General features: G+C 40.6%; 1 protein-coding gene across 2 annotated transcripts in view; it reads left to right on the top strand.

Annotated features, from left to right (window-relative positions):
- The window catches only part of KIAA1549L (KIAA1549 like), a 77,425-nt gene that overhangs the window by 29,274 nt on the left and 25,149 nt on the right, over positions 1 to 23,002 (top strand). Inside the window, exons 11-15 of one of the 2 annotated variants that reach the window (XM_086749812.1) lie at positions 2,403 to 2,530; positions 4,138 to 4,161; positions 14,223 to 14,401; positions 16,030 to 16,247; positions 22,184 to 22,313. In XM_086749812.1, the coding sequence (XP_086605938.1) occupies positions 2,403 to 2,530; positions 4,138 to 4,161; positions 14,223 to 14,401; positions 16,030 to 16,247; positions 22,184 to 22,313 (679 nt within the window). The remainder of the gene's footprint in view (positions 1 to 2,402; positions 2,531 to 4,137; positions 4,162 to 14,222; positions 14,402 to 16,029; positions 16,248 to 22,183; positions 22,314 to 23,002) is intronic. The other variant, XM_086749813.1, reaches the window with a different exon arrangement.

Here is a 23,002-nt window from a genome sequence, read left to right as displayed (position 1 = left end):
ACTGTCTGCAGGGAGTACCGATGGAGAAGAGTAAGCCAGCTGAGAACTCCCCTCGTTCCTGCAATTGCTTCGCTGGGTTTGGGTGTAAACTTACTCTGCCCTTTACTGTCAGCCATGTGTTGTTCACACCATAAATCACTCATTCCACGAGGGTCAGGTTATATAGTCCATATGAAACAAACAGCACTTGTCCTTTTTGAACTCTTCATCCTCTGATGAAGTGACAAATGGAAGGTGGCCATGACGCTGGCTGTGGTTGCTGGTGCTGGGCCGCCACAGGTTAAGTCTTTGCAGGAACTGTTCTTTAAAATGTTTTGAAGCCTCTCCAAAGCCATGTGTAAATACACACAAAAAATGTAAACTATCCCTATTAAGCAATCCTCTAAAAAAAGAGATTAAGCACTTCACTCAGTCCTTTGAATGAGCACGGAAATCCCAATCTACTTAATCTGCACAATTTTAAACAAACAGTGTTAAGTAAATTGATCCAGGAATTCACTGGAAAGTTATTCTCCTTATAAAATGGGTGGAACCTTGGTGCCTTTCTAAGCAAATAACTAAGAGTTAGTTTTGCCTCCTTCAGGGTGATTACTTGAGTAAGTGAGAATATGCAGAATTTTAGTCTTTTTTTCATTCCCAGGAGGTGTGTCTGGGGATGGAATTTAATGGTTTCTGAAGATGAAGAAATATTTCTTGACCATTATGTATTTGCTCTTTCATCTAGGCTACTTTGCAGCCTGGAAAGGTTAATTTAAATCAGACTGCCACGAAGTGGCTGGTAACTGATCAGAAACTTCACAGTTAATAACATGACAGCCACTTAAAAAGAATTACTATTTAGATTAGTGGCAGCAGAAATCGTTGTGTAAACTGTCAGCATTTGGTTCTTTTCCTTGTTCCCAAGTAGACCAGATTTGTTTCAGGTGTTGGTCTGTCCCTGGATGAATTTTTTACTGGGCTGAGATTATTCATTAGCAGTGACAGACAGATTTATAGGGGAGAAATGCTACTTTTCAAGACTATTTAGTCTCAATAGAGTTTCATAAGAAGATCCCCAGGCTGGGCTGAGCTGGGTTGCATGCTGAGTTCTCCTAAAGTCCTGCAGCCGGAAAGAGCCTGTCTCAAATTATATAAATTTCCATCTAGGCTGTCTTCAAAAGTGAGTCCCTAAGAATGACTTTTCTCATACTTGTCCCTTCCTGTTCTGACCACGGTAAATGCTCTCTGCTTACCCCAGACAGGGCAGTCAGAACTGGAAGTAAATGAATGTTTCAAGCTGGCAATGTAGTGTTGGCAATAATTTTCAGGATGGTGTTTACAGTTGTTTTGCTTCAGTACCATTTTCTGGATATAAAGCCATTATGACAGCAGTAGAACTTAATTTCATTATTTCTCTGTAAATGAAAGTCCTTGTGACTAAGTTGGTGGGGTTTTTTCTTTTTTTTTTTTTTTTTTTTTTTCTCCAATGCAACCTCTCTATGTTATCCTGTCATTGGCCATGACCGCAGACAGGTGTGTGAGAAACCATACAGGTCTTGTAGAGAGTTTTCATTCCCGTTGAGGCAATTTTCACATGTAGAAACAATGTCACTCTGTGTTCAGATGTGGAGTAGCACCAAATTTAACATCTACTTTGGCCTGTGTTTCCCAACTTGTGCATTAGGGTTTGAGTAATTTACCCACTCCAAAAGGTGAGAACATCTACTGAGTGCTTGGTCCCAGTGCAGCTCAGCGTTGCGCTGCTCATTTCTGTTCTTGCCCCTCGTTGGGACTGAACGCTGGCAGCGGTTCTGCTCTGCCCTCCCTCCTCCCCCTCTGCAGGGACCAGTTTCAGGGCGAGGATATGCAATGGCTGAGTAAAACAAGCACTTTCTCAGGAGTTTCAGCAAATAATGATGCTGGCTAAACCACGTTATGTGGAAAAAAAGTATTTTCTTATCACATTGTGTTTGCGTAACTGTGAAGTGAATGAATTTTGCATTGTGGCTGACAAAACAGTTGAGTGTAAATGCAGGCTAAATAATAAAGGAATTAGTTTAGCCATGTATGTAAAAACAAAGGGCTGCTTTATTTTAGCTGTATAAATGACAGGATTCTGATAACAGGATTTTTTTTTTTTGTACTCTGCACTGCTGCTTCTGTCATTGTGGGGGTTGTGCGTGAGAAGTGTTTGCTTTCGGTGCCACTAAGATGCCTATCAGCCCTAAGCTAATTGAGAAGTGTTCTCCTGCCGTCACTCTCTTCCTGCCTTTAGTTTCTGTGAGCAGTTTATATTCTGTCTCCTTTTGGTACAAAATCAGACTTGAAATCTCAGTGATGCAAACTGTGTGAATGAAATAACCTTGAAACGAGGTTTATAAGGAAGAACTCACAGCCTCCCTTGTTGCTATGGTTACTTGCAGCCGGTCCCCAAGTCAGAACGGCTCCATCATCAGCAACGGGTCAGGAAAACCCAGCTCCAGCCGGAGCTCCCTCCAGAAAGTAATGGCACCGCAAAAAGTGACAAAGGACGAAGGAAGGAAAAGAAACGGTGAGAAGTGTTTCCTGATGAAAGCTGCTTGCAGCCGCCCCTGCAGCCATACCCACGCTGGCCCCAGCTGTGTTGAAACCATCTTCCTTTACCTTCTGCAGTACTTAGGCATTTTCTGTTTGTAGTTGGTTTGTTTTTCTATTTTTTTATTTTCCCTTTACTGCTATAACTGTTTCTCAACCTCACATAAAGCAGTACAGTGTTTACTCTTTGTGTGGGGCTTTGCAAGATTTCTTTCTTTTGTTTTTCTTTTTTTCTTTTTTTTTTTTTCTTTAAATGGCAGTAAAGGAATGAAGACATTAAGCTGTATAGTAGGTGGACAGGGTTTACAGCTTTTTTTCTCCACTAAGATATTAATTTCCATTACTGCTGTTGCTGACCTGGCCTGGGTCTGATGAAGATGAATAAATTAGGCAAAAAATAATTTGAGAAAATGTGAGACGTCCAGAGCTTTAACTTTCCATCTCTTATCCTCCTCATAATACCTTTTTGTTATCAGTGCTTCATGACAGCTTTTCCTGATGCTCCTATGAAGTTACATTGGATGTTTTTTACAAGCCCTTGGTTGATGGTGGTGACCTTGTGACTTGAGATGTATCGGGAACATCTGATGAGAGTAGAATGCAATCCCCTTTCTTCCTTGCTTTTCTTTGGTCTGTCTCTCTGCTTGTGTCTCCTGAGTTATGGCTTTGCTTCCATACCTATATTTTCCGTATGAATAGAAAACACTGTGGTTGAACCAGTTGATCATTTCCCTGTAAAGGGAGGTAATTAAACTGGATGTGATCTCATCAGATTCTGTCACAAACACAAGTCTGTAATTCTTCTTTGTTAAAAATGTCAGTGTGGAAAGGAGGACTCGGATAAAGAGAAAATATGAGTGTAGAGCTCTTTTTCCTTTCTCCAGTAAATCACCTGAGTAACCTCTGTGGAGGCGATCGTGGTATGAAATCATATCGTCCCTTGGTGATCGTTACACCTAATACTAAAGTGTCACGCAAAGGCCTTGCTGCTTTAGCAGGAATACGGTGCGGTAGAGACAGATGCATAGCACCAGACATGGCCTTTGTTCTGTACAGTAAAATCATACGGTGTTTTTTAAGTGTCCCCTGTGGAGCATAGCATCTTGTGGGGACCATATCACTGACAGAACTGCAGTACTCTGTTTTTACATCAGCTTCACTGAGATTTAGGCACGTTTGCAAATTCACGCATGGAGAAGTGAAGTTGTTAGTTTTCTTTTGTTATGTGTTTGTCGCCTGTACTGCCTGCCTCTGACAGACCTGTGCCTTTACTGATTACTCCAGACCTGTAATAAGTGTTCTGACTGGTCTTTCTCAGAGAGGTCTTTTTTTCATAGACAGCATAACAATATTTCATTGTTCTAAGTTTCAAGGGTTGTAATTATTTTTTCACTGTTTCAAACGTAGCTCATTTTACGAGACAACAACATTTATGGTTTCCAGTGTTAAAAGCTGTAATTTGTGCTAGTTTGTTTTTTTTTTTTCTCTCCCTACCTAGGAAAGCCAATATTCAAAACCAATGACAGGTGATGTTTACGCGTGTAGGCGAAATAATTTAGCGAAGGTCTTTTTTTGTTTTGTTAGGTTTTAAATCTTCGAGGAAAATTGGTAAGAACTTTCAGTTTCTTTGTTAAAGAGCTGACTAACACCTAACATTCTCTCTTCTGATCTGGACTGTAGTGTGTTTCTAGAACATACACATGCTACTTAAACCTTTCAATGTAGTACAAGGGAATAGTGACACTTTATTTTAAATCTTAATTTCATTATAATTTTAGCTTCAACTTTCTTATAACAAAAACTATGCACTTTTCAAATTATGCTGGAAAACTAATAACTGCTTTATTTACGTGTTTATTTTATGTTTTCTGTCTTCTGAAAAAAAGGCTGAATACTTATGTTACTTAATATGGTCAAGGTGCTCCTTGTTAAAAGTACCTAAATGATTTCTAGTTCTAGCACCATAGGGAGAACATCTTCAGTGTATAACTCCATTCATAATATGAATTCTTGTCATTTGTTCCTACCACATGCTAGGACCAAAATCTTGAGTTCCTGGGGCAAAAAGGAAAAGCTGGGTTTACCCTTTTAAAAAGTAGTAGTACAGCGTATATACAAAATATGAAACAGGCTGTTTCCATCTGACTATTATGACTTTGAAGGAACCTGTGCATGAAACACCTCTTCTGCAGAGTTAGAGTCCTCCTGGTAGAGACTTCAGCTACTTCTAGAGGAACTTCCTTTACTTGACTGTCATGGCCCTACAAAGGGTCACATGGTAGTTTCCAGACACAGATATGAAGGGGAATAAATATATTGTTCCCTGGTAAAGAGATGGAGACTTTTTAGCTGTAGGCATATCTTTTAAGATATGTTTAAGAGAGTTTCCTCATACAACCCATTCAGAACAGCTCCTGAGAAGGAAGACATGGTCATGTGAGATGAAATGGCCTCCCCCTTACCAGAATTATGGAGCTGGCTCCACATTTATTCGTATACTTATGTTTTTGGCTTTTGAGTTGTGTAGTCTCAAATGCCTATTGAAGTTTAAATTAAGGGCACTCATTACTTTTCATCATGGAGCATACGCTTTGTTCCCCTGTACTATGATTTCAAACAGTTGCAATCTGATATTTTGTTGGTTTTGCAGGGTTTTATCTTTATCCAGCATGATTTAGCATCAATAGAATATGTTGGCTATTTTTCCTTCCAGTTTAAGAAAGAAGCTACTTTTCTCTGAGTTCTTTGTCTGAACCTGCTCCAGCTCTCTAGCCCGGTTGTAGGCTGACGCCTCTTATACGCATGTCAGCAAAAGCAGCAGCATATTTTCTTCTCTGAAAAGCAGCATCTTAGAACTGGAATGAATCCCTTGATGGTCACATGTTTGATTTGGGGACTCCAAGTTAGAATGGCTCATTAGTTGCCATAGTTACAGACCAATTTTAGATTCTATTTCTTGCTGACATTTAGTTACTTGGGAAAATGACAGCACTGGATGTTACCTCAGTACATAAAGTTTATATGGCTTGTATCAAAATTGACTCCAAATGGAGTGTGTCAGGGCTGAGAGTGATCAATATGAAGCCAGCATAGACTGACAGGCTTGCCTTAAGGACCTGACGTTTTGGAGGATCAGCAGAACTCTAACTGAGCATTATTTCTACAGAAAACATGAATAAAATATCTTTTTGGATTACAATAGTGATAAATTTTGGTAAGATAATTGCACTTTTTTCATTTTGTTTTCTTGGAAAACATTAAAACGTTTATTAATACTTTAATAGGAAGCTTCCTTTCTAAAAGTTGATGAGTTCTTCTTTCATTTACTTTGGGGACTTGGGGGGTCGGGGGTGGGGAAGTATTAAAACCGTTTTTTTTTTTTTTTTTTTTTTTTTTTTAAAGTGCTCAATTGCAGATGTTAGAGGACTGTGAGATGAATGAATCAGCCTACAGAGGTACTGGCAATTTCTGAGACAGGTTTGTAAGAGAGAGTGGAAGAGAACAACAGGATATTAGCACTTTCACCTATCATTTTATCAGGCCTAACATCATTCAGGGAGAGGCAAGCAAATGGCTGAACACACACGTACCTCAAGAAATATAGTAGCCTAAAATAAAAAATTTCCTTTCACCAGCTCCTCACAAAATGAAGGCTTTGAAAGTTATCTGCATCATTTTTCCAACCCTGAAGTGTTTGATCTTGCAGTCTTCCCCGTTAGCATCTTTGAGAGGGCATGATTGCTTGTTTTGAGAAAAATGAAAGCTTTTGTTTGCTAGCAGTTCTTAATGAAGCGTATGACTACATACCTTTTGGGTTGAGAACTCATGGTTGAGTCTGGCTTTATACTTGAACCTGATCATCACAAAATGACACGTGTCGCAGGTGAGTGTTTGCAAAGAGTCAGACTTGTGTAAGAAACCTTCCTTTCCTCCTCTTAAGAATCCTAGCTGGAGCACTTCTCATCTTCCAAATGCTTGGATACTGTCTTCTGTAACATTTCAGAAGTCCTTCAGTCAAGGGTATCACTCCTTTTTAAAACATCAGACTCTAAGGTTATAATTTTCTCTGTCCAGGCAGAAGCTGTAATATAAATTTTTAATTCTTTTTTCTTCTGTTCTTTGTAGGCATGTCTGAAAATCAGGTGTCTGTGGGAACAAAATACTAGGGAGGAAAACTTGGCTGTATTATTAGCTTAGCTAAAATCAAAAGGATTTTTGGATGTCCCTCAGCCAGGCTATGATACACTACCTCCTTTATTCTGCAGAAGTGCGGGCCAATAGTTTTCACACTGTCTGATGTGGCAGCTCAGCATCAGAGACAGCTTTTCTGAATTTTTGAGCAGTTGTCTGTAGTGACTCGAATGAAAATGAAATACAGCAACAGCAATCCAGTAGCAGCGATGTAGCAGTCTGCTTTGACACAGAGTTAGCTAGAGGATCTGGCATATCCTAGCAAACATCCACCACTCTTTGTCTGCCCATCACTGCTGGGGGCGAAATGCAAGTTAGGGTGGGAAAGGCTTCATCTTGCTGAATTTTGGTCCTTGAAAGTTGGCTTGCTAACCTGACTTAACCAGGTAGACCCTCTAGTGATTCCAGAGGGTCCATAGCTAATCGGGACAGATCTCTCTGCTCTGGCCATGCTCACTTTTCTCTTTCCAGTATGGAAGGAGCCCAGCAGCAGCATTAGAGCATATGTGCAGATTTTAAGTGAGATGATTCCCTTTTGTGAAGCCTGTGTCTCTGACAGACTGAGAAATCAGAGTGCTAGGAAGAATTTGTGCTGCAGAGAGAGGAGTCTGTTATTTTCATCATTCACTCTTATCCTGAAGCATTAGCTTCATTTGCCCCAGAAAGAGTGTTAGTGGGGATCTTTATCTAACTCTTCACCCCCTCACAGTAAACTCCTAGGCTTTTCTGGAGTAACTTCCTGACGTTTAACCATGGTGGGGGGGAAGAATTAACAGAATCCACTTGTTCAGATGAAATCCCTTTTATTGGTACCAGTTACTATTCTCCTTGACCCTCCTGAAAGTTTGACATGTTGATTTCATTTTTTGGTTTTGGTGGTTTTTTTTGTTTCTTTTTTGTTTGTTTGTTTGGTTTGGTTTTTTTTTTGTGTCCCAAGATTTTAGCTTATGTGACATAGCCCAATATTTCCCATGCTGTTTCCATGTCTTCCACTGGCTTTTTTTTTTTTTTTTTTTTTTTTTTTTGGTGTGTGTGTTTTAAATACAGAGAGCGCTGTGACCCTGCTAGCATCCTGCTGGTCACAGTGAACCTTTAGTTTCTGCAGATATAGCCAATACCATTTCCTGCTGCTTTCTCCGCTTGGTTTTGGTTTGCAAGAGGCAGCCAGGTGTTGTAACCTATCGTCTGCCTTCCCCTCTGGATGGGCTTTACTCTGCCACTAATTGAGTCTGGCAGCAGTTCTCATCCCAGCAACGGTGCGAAGCACGTGTAGATGTTCAGGCCATCGGAATCAGCCGCAGTTTGGATGGTTGTGATTTTTCACTGATATGTCAGCATTGAAGACGACAAATGCATGGTTTTATTGTGCAAACAGAAAACTCTTTCTGTAAAGCTTTTTAAAGCTCATAGAGCACTACTTTCTTAAATAAGCTGCTCCTGTTGTAAGTTCTCATGCCTTTCCTATCTTCTTTGTATAGTCATCATCTGTGTCAGTTAAATATTTATTTTAAAATTATTAAACATGCCTAGGATGGTATTACAGAAGTGCTGGCCAAGAAAAGGGTCTGATGGATGCTGTATAAACATTATGACATACATGGTCTCTTTTTTGAAAGACTTTGATATATAGATGAGGCAGATATGATTGGAGGAGAAGATGTAACCACAGGGAAATATATCTTTGCTTCTGCTTATAAGGACAAAAAATGTTCATAGAAAGTGAATGTAGTAAGGAACTAACAGAAGAGTAGACATACCATGTATTACAGTTTCATTAAAAACCTGTAAGAGTCAATTTAGACATCTCAAATGACCTGCCTATTTTAATGCCTATTTTAGGGTTGCAGGCAAACCCAGGACTGCAACACGTCAGACACACAGCCTGGTGTTTAGCGGACTTTGCATATGGGAAAATAATATCCAGGAGGAATCATGAGCTTCTTCCATTAGTCTTTGAGCTGTCAGCTTCTTTGAAAATAGATTTCTGCTGTTCATGAAAGCCTTAGAATTGCACTGTCTTACAGTTGAGCATTGTTTTGGAAAGGGTGTGTATACACAAGTATATATTCTGTTACACTGCAGTATCGTATAGAGAGGTATTTCATCCTGAATAGGTTCAGATATTGATGTTAACCTTGTATTTTACTTAGAGACTTATAAACTCCTTCAGAAGCATACATTTCTTTATTGCTAGCAGCTCTTGTTCATACCTTTCTGGAGACAGTCAGCTGAAAAATGGAACGATTTAGATGGTGTAGAAAATGTCTATTTTTTTCTATATAGAGAGATTTTATCTAAAATTAAATTTATTTCCTCATTATTAATTTACTTTCAGGAGTCAGGATTTCTGTTTGAAATACTGATGTGCAGGCTCTTTCCTAAGGAGATAGTCTTTCACATCTTTGGCATCATTTGTCCTTTGTCAAGCGATAGGCATACACTATAGGTATAGTTACAATGTTTGCATTCCCTTCATGCAAAATAAATCCCTGAAAATTTTTACTGCTTCATTGAATGGCCAAAGAAAAGGCAGAGCATGAGAGGAGAGAAGAAATCTTCTATGGCCTTCACATTGAAATCTTAGGCCAACTAAAGTATAACTTTTATTTATTTGAATATAAATTAATAACTAGATAAAAATAGAATATTCCACCTGTCTAACTCTTTCTTAACTGTTCAGACCACAGTTTTACAGCCCTTTTCCCCTGGCTGGGGCTGGTGGCACAAGTGGGCATTGCCAGCGGGAAGGAGTGCAGAGCTACACTGAAAGGGGAGGCTGGTATCCCTGAAGCAGCTTTATCTTTATCTAGCAAATCTTGACTACTGATAGCTGCAGTGATGTGGAGATAGAGCTTCAGCAATGGTACTGCGCTTCAGAGACCCAGTGCCACGCTGATCTTCACTGCAGTTGGCACTTGATCTGAATAGATGATTGCTTTGGGTATATCTTCGTATACTTTAGTCACTCCTACTTTAGTTAGGAGTAATTCAGTCTCAATGGATCATGTGGCATGAGAGATCTAACACAAAATGTTTCAGAGTTGGGAAATTACTGTTAAGCAGGTGATTAAGTCATTTTTTGCCCTTTTCCACTGCTGAACTTAAGTCTTGCTATGTGTGCACACAGACAGGGCAAGCAAGAGTAGAAGAACAATAAATCCTTGAAAATGTTGGTCTACATCTGTTTAAGAGCAGAAATTAAAAGGATCACTTTAAATCTGTGTTGCTAATTATAATAAGCAAGTATGCTTATGGTAAGCAACTATACAGAATATCTGGGCAGCTTTCTGAGGTTTCCTGCGCTGGCCAGTCGCTCGCCCAACTGAGCCGTGCAGATGGGTGGACTGTCCCAGGGCAGGGATTCACAGCAGAAACAAACACTCCAGGACTCTGACTTTTCTCTGAGCTCCCCTTGGTTTGTTTTTTAAAGTTTAGAGGTTGCTGTGGTTCAATCATGTTAGAAATGCTTGCTGTAAATTCTCTTGGAAAGAGATGGATAGGAGGAAATACTAAAATTCCCCCAGTACTTGCTTATGGTTCAGTGCCAATACAAATGGCAGCAGCGTGCCAGTAACTGCTGGTCACAGACTCTCTTTATTGCTCATCAGTGAAAAAAAGGGCAATGGAAAAAACTACTTTTATATTTTAAATGCCAATTAATGAACAAATGCTAAGCTAAATTGGAAGAGACTTCCCAATTTCTAGTCCCATTTGGCTATTATTTCCATGCCAATAGCTCTACACTAGATTCAGGCCATGTGCTCACCAATGAGAGGGCTGATTCTGATGAGGGTCCTCTGTGGTGTTAATCTACTACATCAGAAGGTAGCTGTCATCTGTGATTCCTGATTCTTTTTATCCTTATTTTTTCTTTCCTTTAATGAGTCTCTGAACCAGAGGAATTCTGTTTAATTAAGCAAAATTCTCTGTTTCTGATCCTGAAATGAGGTCTGTGGAGGCAACCCATGCATCTGTAGGTAGTCAATGCTCTCTGCGGGTGCCTGGAGATCACTGCTGAGGTCTCAGCAAGCGCAGTCCTTCTGAAACACTGGGGTGGAAACACAGCTGCATTTCTTCATAGAATCATAGAAGCACATGATTGGATGGGATCTATAAGATCATCTAGTCCAACCGTCTTCCCACTACCATTGCTGCCACAGCTACTAAACCATATCTTATAGCTCCTCATCAAGCCGCCTCTTGAACACTGCCAGGGACGGCGACTCCACCACCTCCCTGGGCAGGCCGTTCCAGTGCCTTACCACTCTTTGGGAGAAAAAGTTTTTCCTCACGTCCAATCTAAACCTCCTCTGGTACAGCTTGTGGCCATTTCCTCAGGTCCTGCTTGTTGCCTGGGAGAAGAGGCCAAACCCCTGCTCATCTCAACCTGCCTTCAGGAAGCTGTAGAGTGCAATGAGATCTCCCCTGAGCCTCCTCTTCTCCAGACTAAACAATCTCAACTCTCTCAGCTGCTCCTCATAAGACTTGTGCTCCAGACCCCTCACCAGCTTTGTTGCCCTTCTCTGGACACGTTCCAGGGCTTCAATGTCTTTCTTGTAGTGAGGGGCCCAAAACTGAACACAATACTCAAGGTGCGGCCTCACCAGTGCCGAATACAGGGGGATGATTACCTCCCTGCTCCTGCTGGCCACACTATTTCTAATGCAGGCCAGGATGCCATTGGCCCTCTTGGCCACCTGGGCACACTGTCGGCTCATGTTCAGCTGAGCATCAACCAACACCCTCAGGTCCCTTTCCTCTTCACAGTCCTCCAGCCACTCAGCTCCGAGCCTATAGCACTGCATGGGGTTATTGTGGCCAAAATGCAGGACCCGGCACTTGGCCTTGTTGAACCTCATGCCATTCAGCTCAGCCCAGTGATCCAGCCTATCCAGATCCCTCTGAAGGGCCTCCCTACCCTCAGGCAGATCAACACCACCACCCAACTTGGTGTCATCTGCAAACTTACTGAGGGTACACTCAATCCCCTCGTCTAGGTCATCAATAAAGATATTGAACAAGATGGGCCCACGTACCGACCCCTGGGGGACACCACTTGTAACAGGCTGCCAGCTGGACTTGACTCCATTAACTACTACCCGCTGGGCATGGCTCCCTAGCCAGTTCTTTATCCAAAGAAGGGTATACCTACCCAGTCCATGGGCAGCCAGTTTCCCTAGGAGAATACTGTGAGAGACCGTGTCAAAGGCTTTGCTGAACTCCAGGTAGACCACATCAACAGCCTTTCCCTCATCCACCAGTCTGGTCACCCAGTCGTAAAAGGAAATGAGGTTGGTCAAGCACGACCTGCCTTTCGTGAACCCGTGCTGGCTGGGCCTGATCCCCTGGATGCCATGCATATGCCGAGTGATCTCACCCAAGATGATTTGCTCCTAACTTTCCCGGGTACTGAGGTCAGGCTGACAGGCCTGTAGTTCCCCGGATCCTCCTTACGGCCCTTCTTGTAGATGGGAGTCACATCGGCAAGCCTCCAGTCCTCCGGGACCTCCCCAGATAACCAGGAGCGCTGGTAGATGGCCATTCTGCTTGAAGTAGGGTCAACAGAGGGTGTTTGGAAAGAACCACGTTTTGCAAGTTGATGCTTAGCCAGGGTTTTCAGGCTCATCCAGTTCAGGCAAGTGCTGTGACAGGCAGCCAAAGGAAGCAATTCCACAACTTCTTGTACTTGGACCGCTGATGAGATACTATCCAGGCTCGCCTGAGCTGTAATCATCCTGAAAGACCATCTTTGCTGGTGAAAAATACAATTCAGACAAACTTTTTCTCTCTTGGAGATAGTCGTGTCGCAGTGGAGGTACCTTTTTAGGGCAGCGTGGAAGTTTCAGCAGTGAATTACAGACAACATCTGTCTTCCAGAACTGCATCTGGTGACTTAACATGAGAGCTGAACTGATTCAAAATGCCCCCAGGGAAGAACATCCATGCTTCACTTTTATACTCATTGTAATGTCAATGCCTTCTTGTTCAAGTGTGATCTGTGACAGGCAAGTATCTCTTCGTTCATCTGGTTTTGCTGGTGTGGTGTGCTGGCGGCACGGTTGTCAGCGGCAGTCTGGCAGGTAATTTCACTGAGCCAGGTTTGTGATCTGCTCGCTCTGGTGAGCATACAAATTCAGAGTATTTGAACAACCCCAGTAGGGACGACGGGATTTCAGACCCACTAAAGACTGCTCTGCTGTATTTGGACAGTTCTGTGGTGCCAGAGGGACAATATTTAATGACAGAGTGATTTAACCCATCTATTTCTCAAAAGCTCAAGTAGTGTCAACTCCAGTCCATGCTGAGTACAGACAGATAGATAATGAGCTTACTCAGTGGGTTCATATTTTATGTTACCACCGTCAAATATTTTCTTACTAAAATCACTGTCTGTCTAAACTGCTGGATTTATACAAGTCCATTGTAATTTGTGCAGTGATTAAATATTAAAACAGAGTGTATTTTCAGAGGAAATAAATTTAGAGCAGCCCACTTTGTTCTTTAGCAGAGGATCTCTGCTCCTGTCAGTTAGGAGATGGAGCAAACATTCTTCCCTCTAATAGCATAATTATGCAAAAATGCTTGCAAGAATCTCTTTGTAGAATTTGTGCTCGTGCTTTGAAGTCATTCTTTTTTTCCAAAATGAGGATAAAAGGTTTAAGATTCAACAGCTGACAAGGTGATGTGGGTTTACAAACAAAATTTGGAGGAGAAAGGGCTCAGTTGTATGTGAGAGAGTTATCCTTTTATATAAAAGTCTAAAGCTAAAGATGCTTTGCCATGCCATTTAATTGTAAAGATTTTCAGAAGCCTTCTCCTATCTCTTAAGAAATTGTAATGGTTTAACTTTACAGCCACCTGAGGTGCTGCTTTGCAAAGCAAAAAAATAACATAAACTTGGACACCATCAGTTTCTTAAGTGTGTTTTAACACACAAGAGTAAGGCTTTCATTTTAACAGATGGCATTTTTAGCATTAATAACTTTTGCTAAAATCAGTAGGTTTATTTTTCAAATTTTGAGAATGCCAGTGCTCTTGCAGTATAAGACACAAGAGCAGCACTTGGGTCAGATCAGGTGTAACTACTGATGCCTTGGCTGATATTGATGGAGTATCAACTACTGATGGAGATGTGTGTGCCTGTGCACGTGTATAATGTCTTTTCCATGTGAAACCTAGGAAAAGATGTGCTTTGACTTTCATTGTCATTTTCATACAATTTTCTGTGTCATTCTTTTTCTTCTTTTTTTTTGCATATTATTAGTACAGAATGGAAATCAACCTTCTTTGAGGGAGTGCCAGATAATCCATTGAATACATAATGTTATCTATAATCTAATAGGATTTTTTTCCAGTGTAAATGTCTCCCATGTCTGCTCCTTGAGCATACTGAGCACATCATTAATCGCTGAATTTCACCTTGAACATGCAGTAAAAATATCTGTGTCTTTATGCTGAATAAGTTTGATGTACTTTAGTGCCCGTAAGTGATGAAGAGGAAGGAGGCATTCTCTTTGATAACATTGCCAAATCTGCCATTGACCCCTTCGACACCTCTTCCGGATCGGTACAGCTGATAGCTATCAAACCTGTGGCTCTACCTGCTGTTCATGCTGCATCAGACAGGAGCCAGGAATCTGCCATGATTAATGGAGAGGTAAGGACTGTCTGATAATGTCTCCAGCTGTTTCTCTGACTGCATCCACAGGTGGAACAATTCTGTGCCTGTCAGAGTTGAGGACTGGTAAGAGCTTTTCACCCTGATGCTAAAGTCCCATTAGCGTTGTGGGCTCTGAGGTCTGAAAATTTAAGATCTGCTCTTTTACAATGCACCTATGAATGCATGTGACCTTTGAAGATGCAATTTTCTATATTCGTACCTTCCCAATATCCTTCTCTTCTACCATATTCATTTTAACAAAATGAGTACTGAAGGCAGAGAGCAGAATAAGATCTTTGTCTATGTGAATCCTGTGGCTGAGCATGGAAATGTATATAGATCATCTGGGTGCCAAGCTGATCTTTCTGTACTGAGCAAGACACCTCATTCAGAGCAAGAAGGGATGCAACAGGACCACAGCTTTGCACAGGCTGGATTCCAGCCTCTGCACAGAGGGTACAGTTTCTTCCTGGGAACAAAGTGGGATGGCACAAGCGTTTGATCCAGGTGCTGGCCAAACCCAGTGCTTTGGCTCCAACACTTGCATGATTATTCAAGTTTTTATGTAGATTTAATCAAGACTGATCCATTTACAAAGGACTGAAGCTTTTATATAGTTGTTAAATGTGGTGGGGACATGACAGAGGTGTCTTGCTTGCAAACTTGCACTATGACAATCATTTAAAGATCGGTCAGAATCACCCTGATGCTGTTTAAAAGCAACAGGGAGGGCCACTGCCAGAGACACAGTAAATGACAGTGTCATCAGGCTTCCCATGTGGTCCTGGATTAGAGCAGTCTGTCATGCTCCAGTTCATAATTGTATTTTAAGCCCTGACGTGCCACGTAGTTTCCAAACTCAGAGAAAGGCTTATTTAGATTTCAGCATCTATTTTCTGTAAGTCAACAGGATGGCATGCATGGTGCTGTGTGATCTCTTGTACATACATTTCTTGATATTTGTGAGAAGATTGTAGAATTTGACTCTGGAAGCACAAAGCCCAAGTAAATTACTCATTTCCATGTAACTGATAATTTGAAGCAGAAGGGAAATTTTCTCAATATTTAGGAGCATCCATGGGACCTGTACCAGGTCAGACCAAACACCCGTTTATTTAAGGATCCTGTCTCTGACAGGGGCCTATAGCAGATTTGTAAGGAAGCATATAAATAAAAGGAACATATGATGATATTTCACAGGAATTCTTCCACAGCCATCAGTGATGACTTATTTAAGGTTTTGTGTAGTCAGGGGTGATGTCTCTGTACTTACTGGACCCTAGAAGAGTTTTCATCGGTGAGTTCTCCCTGCGGTGCCCAAAAGCAAGCATAGTGTTGGGTCACGACAATTGGCTAACACCATTGGTGTTGTTCTTCAGTGGGTGTATCTGAGTCACTGTTGTGATGGTACATAGTTTTTAGGCTAAAATTATTTAACCATCTGCCAAGCAATAAAAATGCAGCGACTCTGTTCACTTGCAGTTCCTCGCTGCTTACAGATGGCACGGTGTGTTACAAAATGCGCTCTGTAAAATGACACATGCAGTGCATCAAACACACTCTGACAATATCGTTTGGAAGTAGCCAGCCCAGCACCATCCTTTAAACAAATTTTTGCCTTCTAGGTGAACAAGGCTTTGAAGCAGAAGTCCGATATAGAACATTACCGCAATAAGCTGCGCTTGAAAGCCAAGAGGAAAGGGTACTATGATTTCCCGCAGGTTGATAACAGCAAGGTGCTGACAGAGAGAAAAAGGATGTATGAAAAAAACCAGAAAGAACTTGACCACATTTTGGATCCGGATGCAGATGTCTCATCTCCGTTTGGTGAGCCTAAGAACAGGTGAGACTTTTTATATGCAGTTCTTTGTGTGGGAGAAAAGTTCATGTCCAGAGGTTGTAGGGAATCAAAGGGGCCGTTCTTAATGAGCCAACTGTTTGTTGTATGGTCAGCTGGCCCCTCCTACTTCATGAAGAAAATTTATGTAACCCGTAATTGTTTATCAAAATATATCATCTGATACAACTGCAATGTGATTAAAAAGAAAGAAATAGAAAAAAAAATAGGGGAAGGGACTGATGCAAGTTCTTGTGAGTCATTTTCCAAGTAAGGTAAATAGAAAAAAGTGGTAGTAATGTTTTTGATAATACTAAGAGTGGACTTAAGCCAGGAAGTTAGCATCTGAATTCATTCTTTTCCAATGTTCAGTGGTGTTATTATTTTGTTGTTATTTTTATCTGATTATAACTATTGTGGTAGGCATAAGATAACACAACCAGTACATTGTCCATGTATTTCGGTAATTCCTGCAGGGATGGTATCTGTAAGGTTGTGTGTGTACCTGTTACTGGTGATCTTCCTGTGCCTTTAACAGATAGTCATAATTTGCTCATCTGTGACATGAAGCTGGCATATTGCATAACAGTACTAATATTTGATTAACATTTCACTGTCTCTTGAAGATGGCACACTGGTAGTATTCATCTCCCCATTTTAGAAACGAGGCGGGAGTGTACATCCTGATTCTGCCTGAGCCTGCGGTGGGTGGCTGGGTGGGTGGACCTGCTCTGTTGCTTGTGCTCTCTGAAGCACAACTTGACACATTGAGATCACACTAGTCGTACCTCAGGAATGGCATAGTGTGCCGATTCCTCTTCCTTAGGAGTGGTGGAGGTGTGAAGGATTATAAAAGAGTGTGTTTGCCACTGTGCCTTGCACCACGAGGGCTCTGGTTCTTACTGTAATCAGGGACCAGCAGCACTTGATCCATGAGAGAAAAAGCAATACTGAAGTACATTTCCTCTGGAAACGGCCCTCATGCCTGGAGGTGCAATCTTGCATCCCATCTCCTGGAAAGTTCAGACCAAAATTTTCCTATGAGCATAAATCATGACTGCAATCAAAGCTTTGGTGGAGACACAGTCTTTGCACACAGTGCCACTTCAGCAATTACCCTTGGGGCACACAGATGAAGACAACTGTAATGGGAAATATAAAAGCAGCGTTGGCTCAGAATATGGGCAAAAGTTGTGATCAGATGAACTGAGTCTAGAGGTAAATGACTGAGAGATACTGCCCTTGATGGGCGGTTTCCCAGGGTCACATTGGTCACTGAAGAAAAAAGGATGCTGACTTAACTGTGTGTTATGTCCTTGCTGGAGGGTCTGGGGCATCATTTCCTTGTGCAGTTTTCCAGTGAGGGAGGAATAAATTGCTCTAAGCACACTGAAAAGGTAAGATACTGAACCCTTAGTACATAGGAGTCCTGCTCTGTCTGCATGGTCTGTCTGGAAGATACAGATGGAGCAGTAGAAACTGTGTGCTGTACATATAGAGAAGGACTGAGGCATTACTTTGGATACTTATTTTGTGTCACATGCCATGTAGGAAATGTTTAAAACATTACACATGAAGCTTTAATGCTAGCCATCTGCTTTTTGTTAAATATACTGATGTTTGTTTCTTCCTGTGCCAATGTGCTGAAAGGTCCTGGAATACTTTTTTTTTTTTCCTGCGTGTTTTCTGATGTGTTGTGTAAACCTGTCATAGTCTATTTGAGATAGTGATCACCGGCATGATACAAACTGCTTGAAGGCAGGTATACTGCTGTAGAGGGCTATTTCATTGTGTAGCTCAACCATAAAAGGCTGACTGATGGATCTACTTGTTAAATATATAGCCTATATCCCTACATAAGAAGAGAGAAGAACCATTTCTGATGCACTTTCTATAAAGACACAAAGCATTTTGTGAACTTCACAGATGTTGCAGGTGTTTGCAAACAAACCAATTCCAAAGTCTAGGCTAAAATTTCTATACTAAGACCTGGAATTGAACTTGATAGGCTGCAATGTATGTGACAGAATTATTGTCGTCATTTTTCTAACTAAAAACAAGATGTCTAATATGGCATATGCTGGAGGAAAACCTTGAATAATACAACAAGATAATGTGGGTTTCAGTTATTGATAAATGAATCAATAAAATTGTATTTCTGCAATGAAATAAAATTGCTTATAAAGCAATCTAAGTTAGTATAAAATTTAGAAGATTTGATTTCTAGCTTTTTCTGCTTTGAATAATTTTTATGTCATTATAGTTAGAGCAATTAAAAACTGAAAAATAGCTTCATTTTTTTAAAAAATGAAGCTTCCTCTCATTTGGGAGGAAGTCAAAGATTCCGAAGTTTCTAGGGAAAAGGTCTATTCCACTTTTTTGTTTTGTATATATTCCACAACTTAAATCCCATTATTACAACATTTCCAGCATTATATCACAAAATAAAGATGCAGTTGATGACATTATTCAAGATCACCTTTACATTTTGGATTTGTTTTAAATTGTATTTAAAAGTGATTTTACAAAACATTGCTACTAAATAATTTGATTTGTTCAAGAACAAACAGCTTTATGCTCTTAGTACCTTTTAGTCTTCCGTACCATAGAATTCATGTTTTAAAATGTTCCAGTTATGTTCCCAGAAGGCACTTGCTAACCCATTTGAATGCCAGTTGTTAGCGTTCATACCTCCTTTCCCATTAGCAAAACTTTCTTAAATGAGCTAATTGGCAATCTGAAGGCAATTTTTAAGACCCTACTGATGATATGCACTACTCTGGGATTTTCTTTAATAGTCTGTAATCAGGTCAAGAATCTGCTTGTATTAGAGCACTGTATATTCAGATCTCTTAGAAAATATATCACAACTGCATCAACTGAGTATTTATGGACCTATCGTAAAACATGTATGAAATTTTAGAGACCTTTAATCTAGGAATGTAAAGATTGTCAGATCTGATTAGCCTTAGCATAACCTCGTTCCTTATGTTTTCTGGTAATACTGACAGCATAGTCTTGGAAGAAACAAGATAAGGCACTTGAATTTATTCAATATTGTTTTGATAGGGGAAATTTATTCCAAAATCTCTGTTTGTCTTTTGCTTTGACAATCCATTTGGGACTTTCAAACAGGCGCATGAATTGATTAAAAATCACACAAATTTTTCAAAGTTGCCTTAAAATTAAGTACATCCTGGAGTACTTTGTTTAACCAGAAGCATGAAATTGAAATTTTTTTGTCCTACCTTTTATCCTGTCTGATCCTGTAAATGTATATCTTTCTGGATTTCTGCAAACCAATTTCTGCTGCTCTAATCTGTCAATGCAAAAAGTAACCAAATCTCTAATATCTGAAGAATTATTTCTTCTTATCAGTGCATTCATTTGGACTGTGTTGTCTTTTCATTTCATTTATGGTTCTTGAGAGGTTAAACCATGAAGTCTTTGTAATTGCTGAATGGACCAGGCTACTTAATGTGGTTTCCTCTTATGTCACGTAGAGGAATGGTCCTAGGCTTTTCAGTATCTCAGATATTGTAGTAGATCTCTTTGTAATCAGTTCAGGCAGTCTCTAACATTTCAAACTCTGGAGACCTTACTTCTACCCCACTCATTAACTCAAATAGAGCTCTCAGCCTTAAGCTCACTTAACTTTAATGCAAGCATTTTTTGGCCTTCAATCAAATCTCAGTACAAGATATCGTTCAAGTTACCTGGCAAGCATAGGAGAATGTCGTAAAAGCCACTCAAGTCTTTTCCCTTCAACAGCCCCCTTCCAGATTTCTGCTTTCAACTCTTGATTCCCACAATTAGTCAGTTATGGCTGAAATGTTGTTGTGCTCTGAGTGATCTTTGTTGCCTTTGAAACCCTCCCTTGCTGTAGACTCAAAATCATCCTGCCACTGAGCAGAACCTCCTACCACCGCAGCAATCTTTTGCTAAGATTTGATTGAAGGCCAAAAAATGCTTCTCATTTCTGAAGTTTTCTAATGTAAAAATGTACTTGGATGAATGTGATACACTAAGGATGTTTCTCACTAATAACTGAGCAAAATAATATTGTGGACACACAACACCACTACATCCCTAATTGGGCAGTACTAGCTACCCAGGACAACCTTTGGAAGACAAGGAATAAGTGCACGTTTCCAGTCAGTCTGTGAGGGTTAATTGAGAACTGTTGTCTTCAAGTAGTGGAGGAAGGGACCATGTATCCTGGCAGATATGGATAGCTGTCCATCTGACTCAAATGCAGACACTGAAGAAGCAGGTCACTTCAAAACCTTTGTTGTTCCACCTTTGCTGTATCTCTTACTGTTGTCTGCTAAGCATAGTCACCAGGGCTGGTCCAGTGGGCCCCAGCTCATGTTGGGGATCCATCTGATAGCACGATGCAAGTATTTAGGTGTAGACCTTACCTTGCAAACGGAGACTGAAAGTGTGAATTCAGCCATAATAGTGCAACTTCTCTTGCTTCACTATGGAGATCTTCAGATCCCCTGTGCAAAGTAAGCAACATGCAGCAGACATGTCAGATGACCTGATCTACTTTTAATATTTTGAATGGAATAGTTGAACAAAGCAGAAAAATAGCATGCCTAGGCAAGGATAACTTTATATCAGGCTCTAACAACAGTGTAATTACTGTGTTAATAAATGAAACTGGCATGCTGTTATTTGATCTGCTATTGATTTACAATGGGAGAAGCACTCCTCTGGGATATGCAAGAAAATGTCCAATGGCCAGATAGACTATGAGAACAATATCTAAACTTTTCTGGTTTAGATGTAGCCTTCTTAAAAGATGCAACTTGATGAAGCATGAAGTTCCTGTATCACAATTTGGCAACCACTCTTGAAGAGTTTATGTACAGATATGTTCTGTATCTTACAGAGGAATGCTCTATTTGTTTTTCTGTAACCAGTAACAAGGGAAGAAATGGTTGCGTTGAAAAGATTACAGGATATTTTGGATACTGAGATATATGCTGTCTTTCTATTACATTTGCCTCCCCTTGCTTCTGAGCACACAGTGGTGAAAGCTCGATGCCTAGGGATGCCCTTGCCCCAGTGCTGCTCGGAGCTGTGCTGGAAGCGGTTTAATCCCAGGGAGTACAGCTCTCTGATAAAGTTGTGGCCAGTTACCAAACTGGCTATCTAAAACCAGTGTCTTGCAAGCAGTTCCCTCCCACTCCTCTCCCTCTTCCCATTTGCTTTGCTGGGTGTTTGTTTGAGTGGAGCATTATTCCATTTCTCTCTCATTGCTCAGGATCAGCAACCAAACCTCTGCTCCCCATCCAAGTGTGTGGGAGATTCTATTAGTTTTTTTTTATAATAGCACCTATTTATTTTTCATGAATTTGAACCATATCAGCTGAGTTTAAAAGGGTTCTGATATCTTCTTGGGATATATGGTAATGGTTTTAAAATAGAGGGAGGTAGATTCAGACTTGATATAGGGAAAAAATGTTTTTTTACAATGAGGGTGGTGGAACACTGAAACAGGTTGCCCAGAGAGGTGGTGGATGCCCCATCCCTGGAAACATTCAAGGCCAGGTTGAACGGGGCACTGAGCAACCTGATCTGGATGGAGATGTCCCTGCTCCTTGCAGGGGGGGTGAGCTAGATGGCCTTTAAAGGTCCCTTCCAACCCAAACTATTCCATGATTCTATATTTCATCTTATAAGCTCCCACATATGATATCCATGTCTTTTACATAGCTGTATATTCTTTAACAGTAAACAAAATTAATGATCTTTTAATAATGTTACTGATTTCTAGCACTTCCATATACATAGAAAGAATATTCTATAATAAAGTGGCATTTTTAGGAACCTCATAATTTTAGAATAAAGATAAGTATTGAAAACTTCTGCCTGTCCTTTTTTTTTTTTTTTTTTTTTTTTGTTTTACTCTTTTCTTGTTTCATGTTTTCTAGGCAACCGATGAAGAACTCTGTATACAGAAGCAGGCAGTCTTTGAACAGTCCTAGCCCAGGAGAAACTGAGATGGATCTTCTTGTGACTCGAGAAAGACCTAGGCGTGGAATCCGCAACAGTGGATATGATGTAAGTTTGAGATACATGCAGTGAAATTTGCTCAGCAAAGTCTTAACTTACTCCTAAACCCAGGAGACTACTGATAAGCTACAAGCCAGAGTGCCCTTGGGTATTTAATGTTACAGTACGCTGTGTGCACTCAGCAACCTGAAAAAAGCTCAGGATACGCAGAGAACCAACTCTTCACATACTTTACAGCTGTACATCATTTTACAGTCTGAAATGCAAACAAAACATTTGCCATGAAACTCATTATTTGCCAAAGTATTGAATTTTGAATTTAGATAGTTCTAAGTATGTGGCCACTTACTTGATAGTGAGCTTTTTTCATTGTTGTTAAAATCCTCTGTTTTGTACCCCTGATGCTGCTCTCTTGATTCAGAAGAGTGAACAACCAACTTCTGGGAATTTCGCTTAAGTCCAGATGCCAGTGTTTTGTGGGAATCCCCTAGGAATAGATATTATTCTCTTACTACATCAGAATTGGGAGAGTTTTGAATAGGTAAATGTCAAAACCAGCCAGAGGAGATGCTGGTTTATGATCCAAGGAACTCATGCGGCCAACACAAAGCAAATGAGTTGTCTTGTGCAGACTGAACATACACTGGGCGCAAGTTGACACTGTGTGCATCCAGAATTAGGACAAAAATAGCCCCCACACTGAGGTCATGTAGAATTTTTCAATCCTTCATCGCATG

The sequence above is a fragment of the Chlamydotis macqueenii genome, chromosome 5, assembly GCF_036417535.1.
Source record: "Chlamydotis macqueenii isolate bChlMac1 chromosome 5, bChlMac1.mat, whole genome shotgun sequence".
In the NCBI taxonomy this organism is placed as follows: domain Eukaryota; kingdom Metazoa; phylum Chordata; class Aves; order Otidiformes; family Otididae; genus Chlamydotis; species Chlamydotis macqueenii.
Note: the sequence above shows the minus strand (reverse complement) of the source record. Positions and strands in the feature narration are given on the sequence as shown.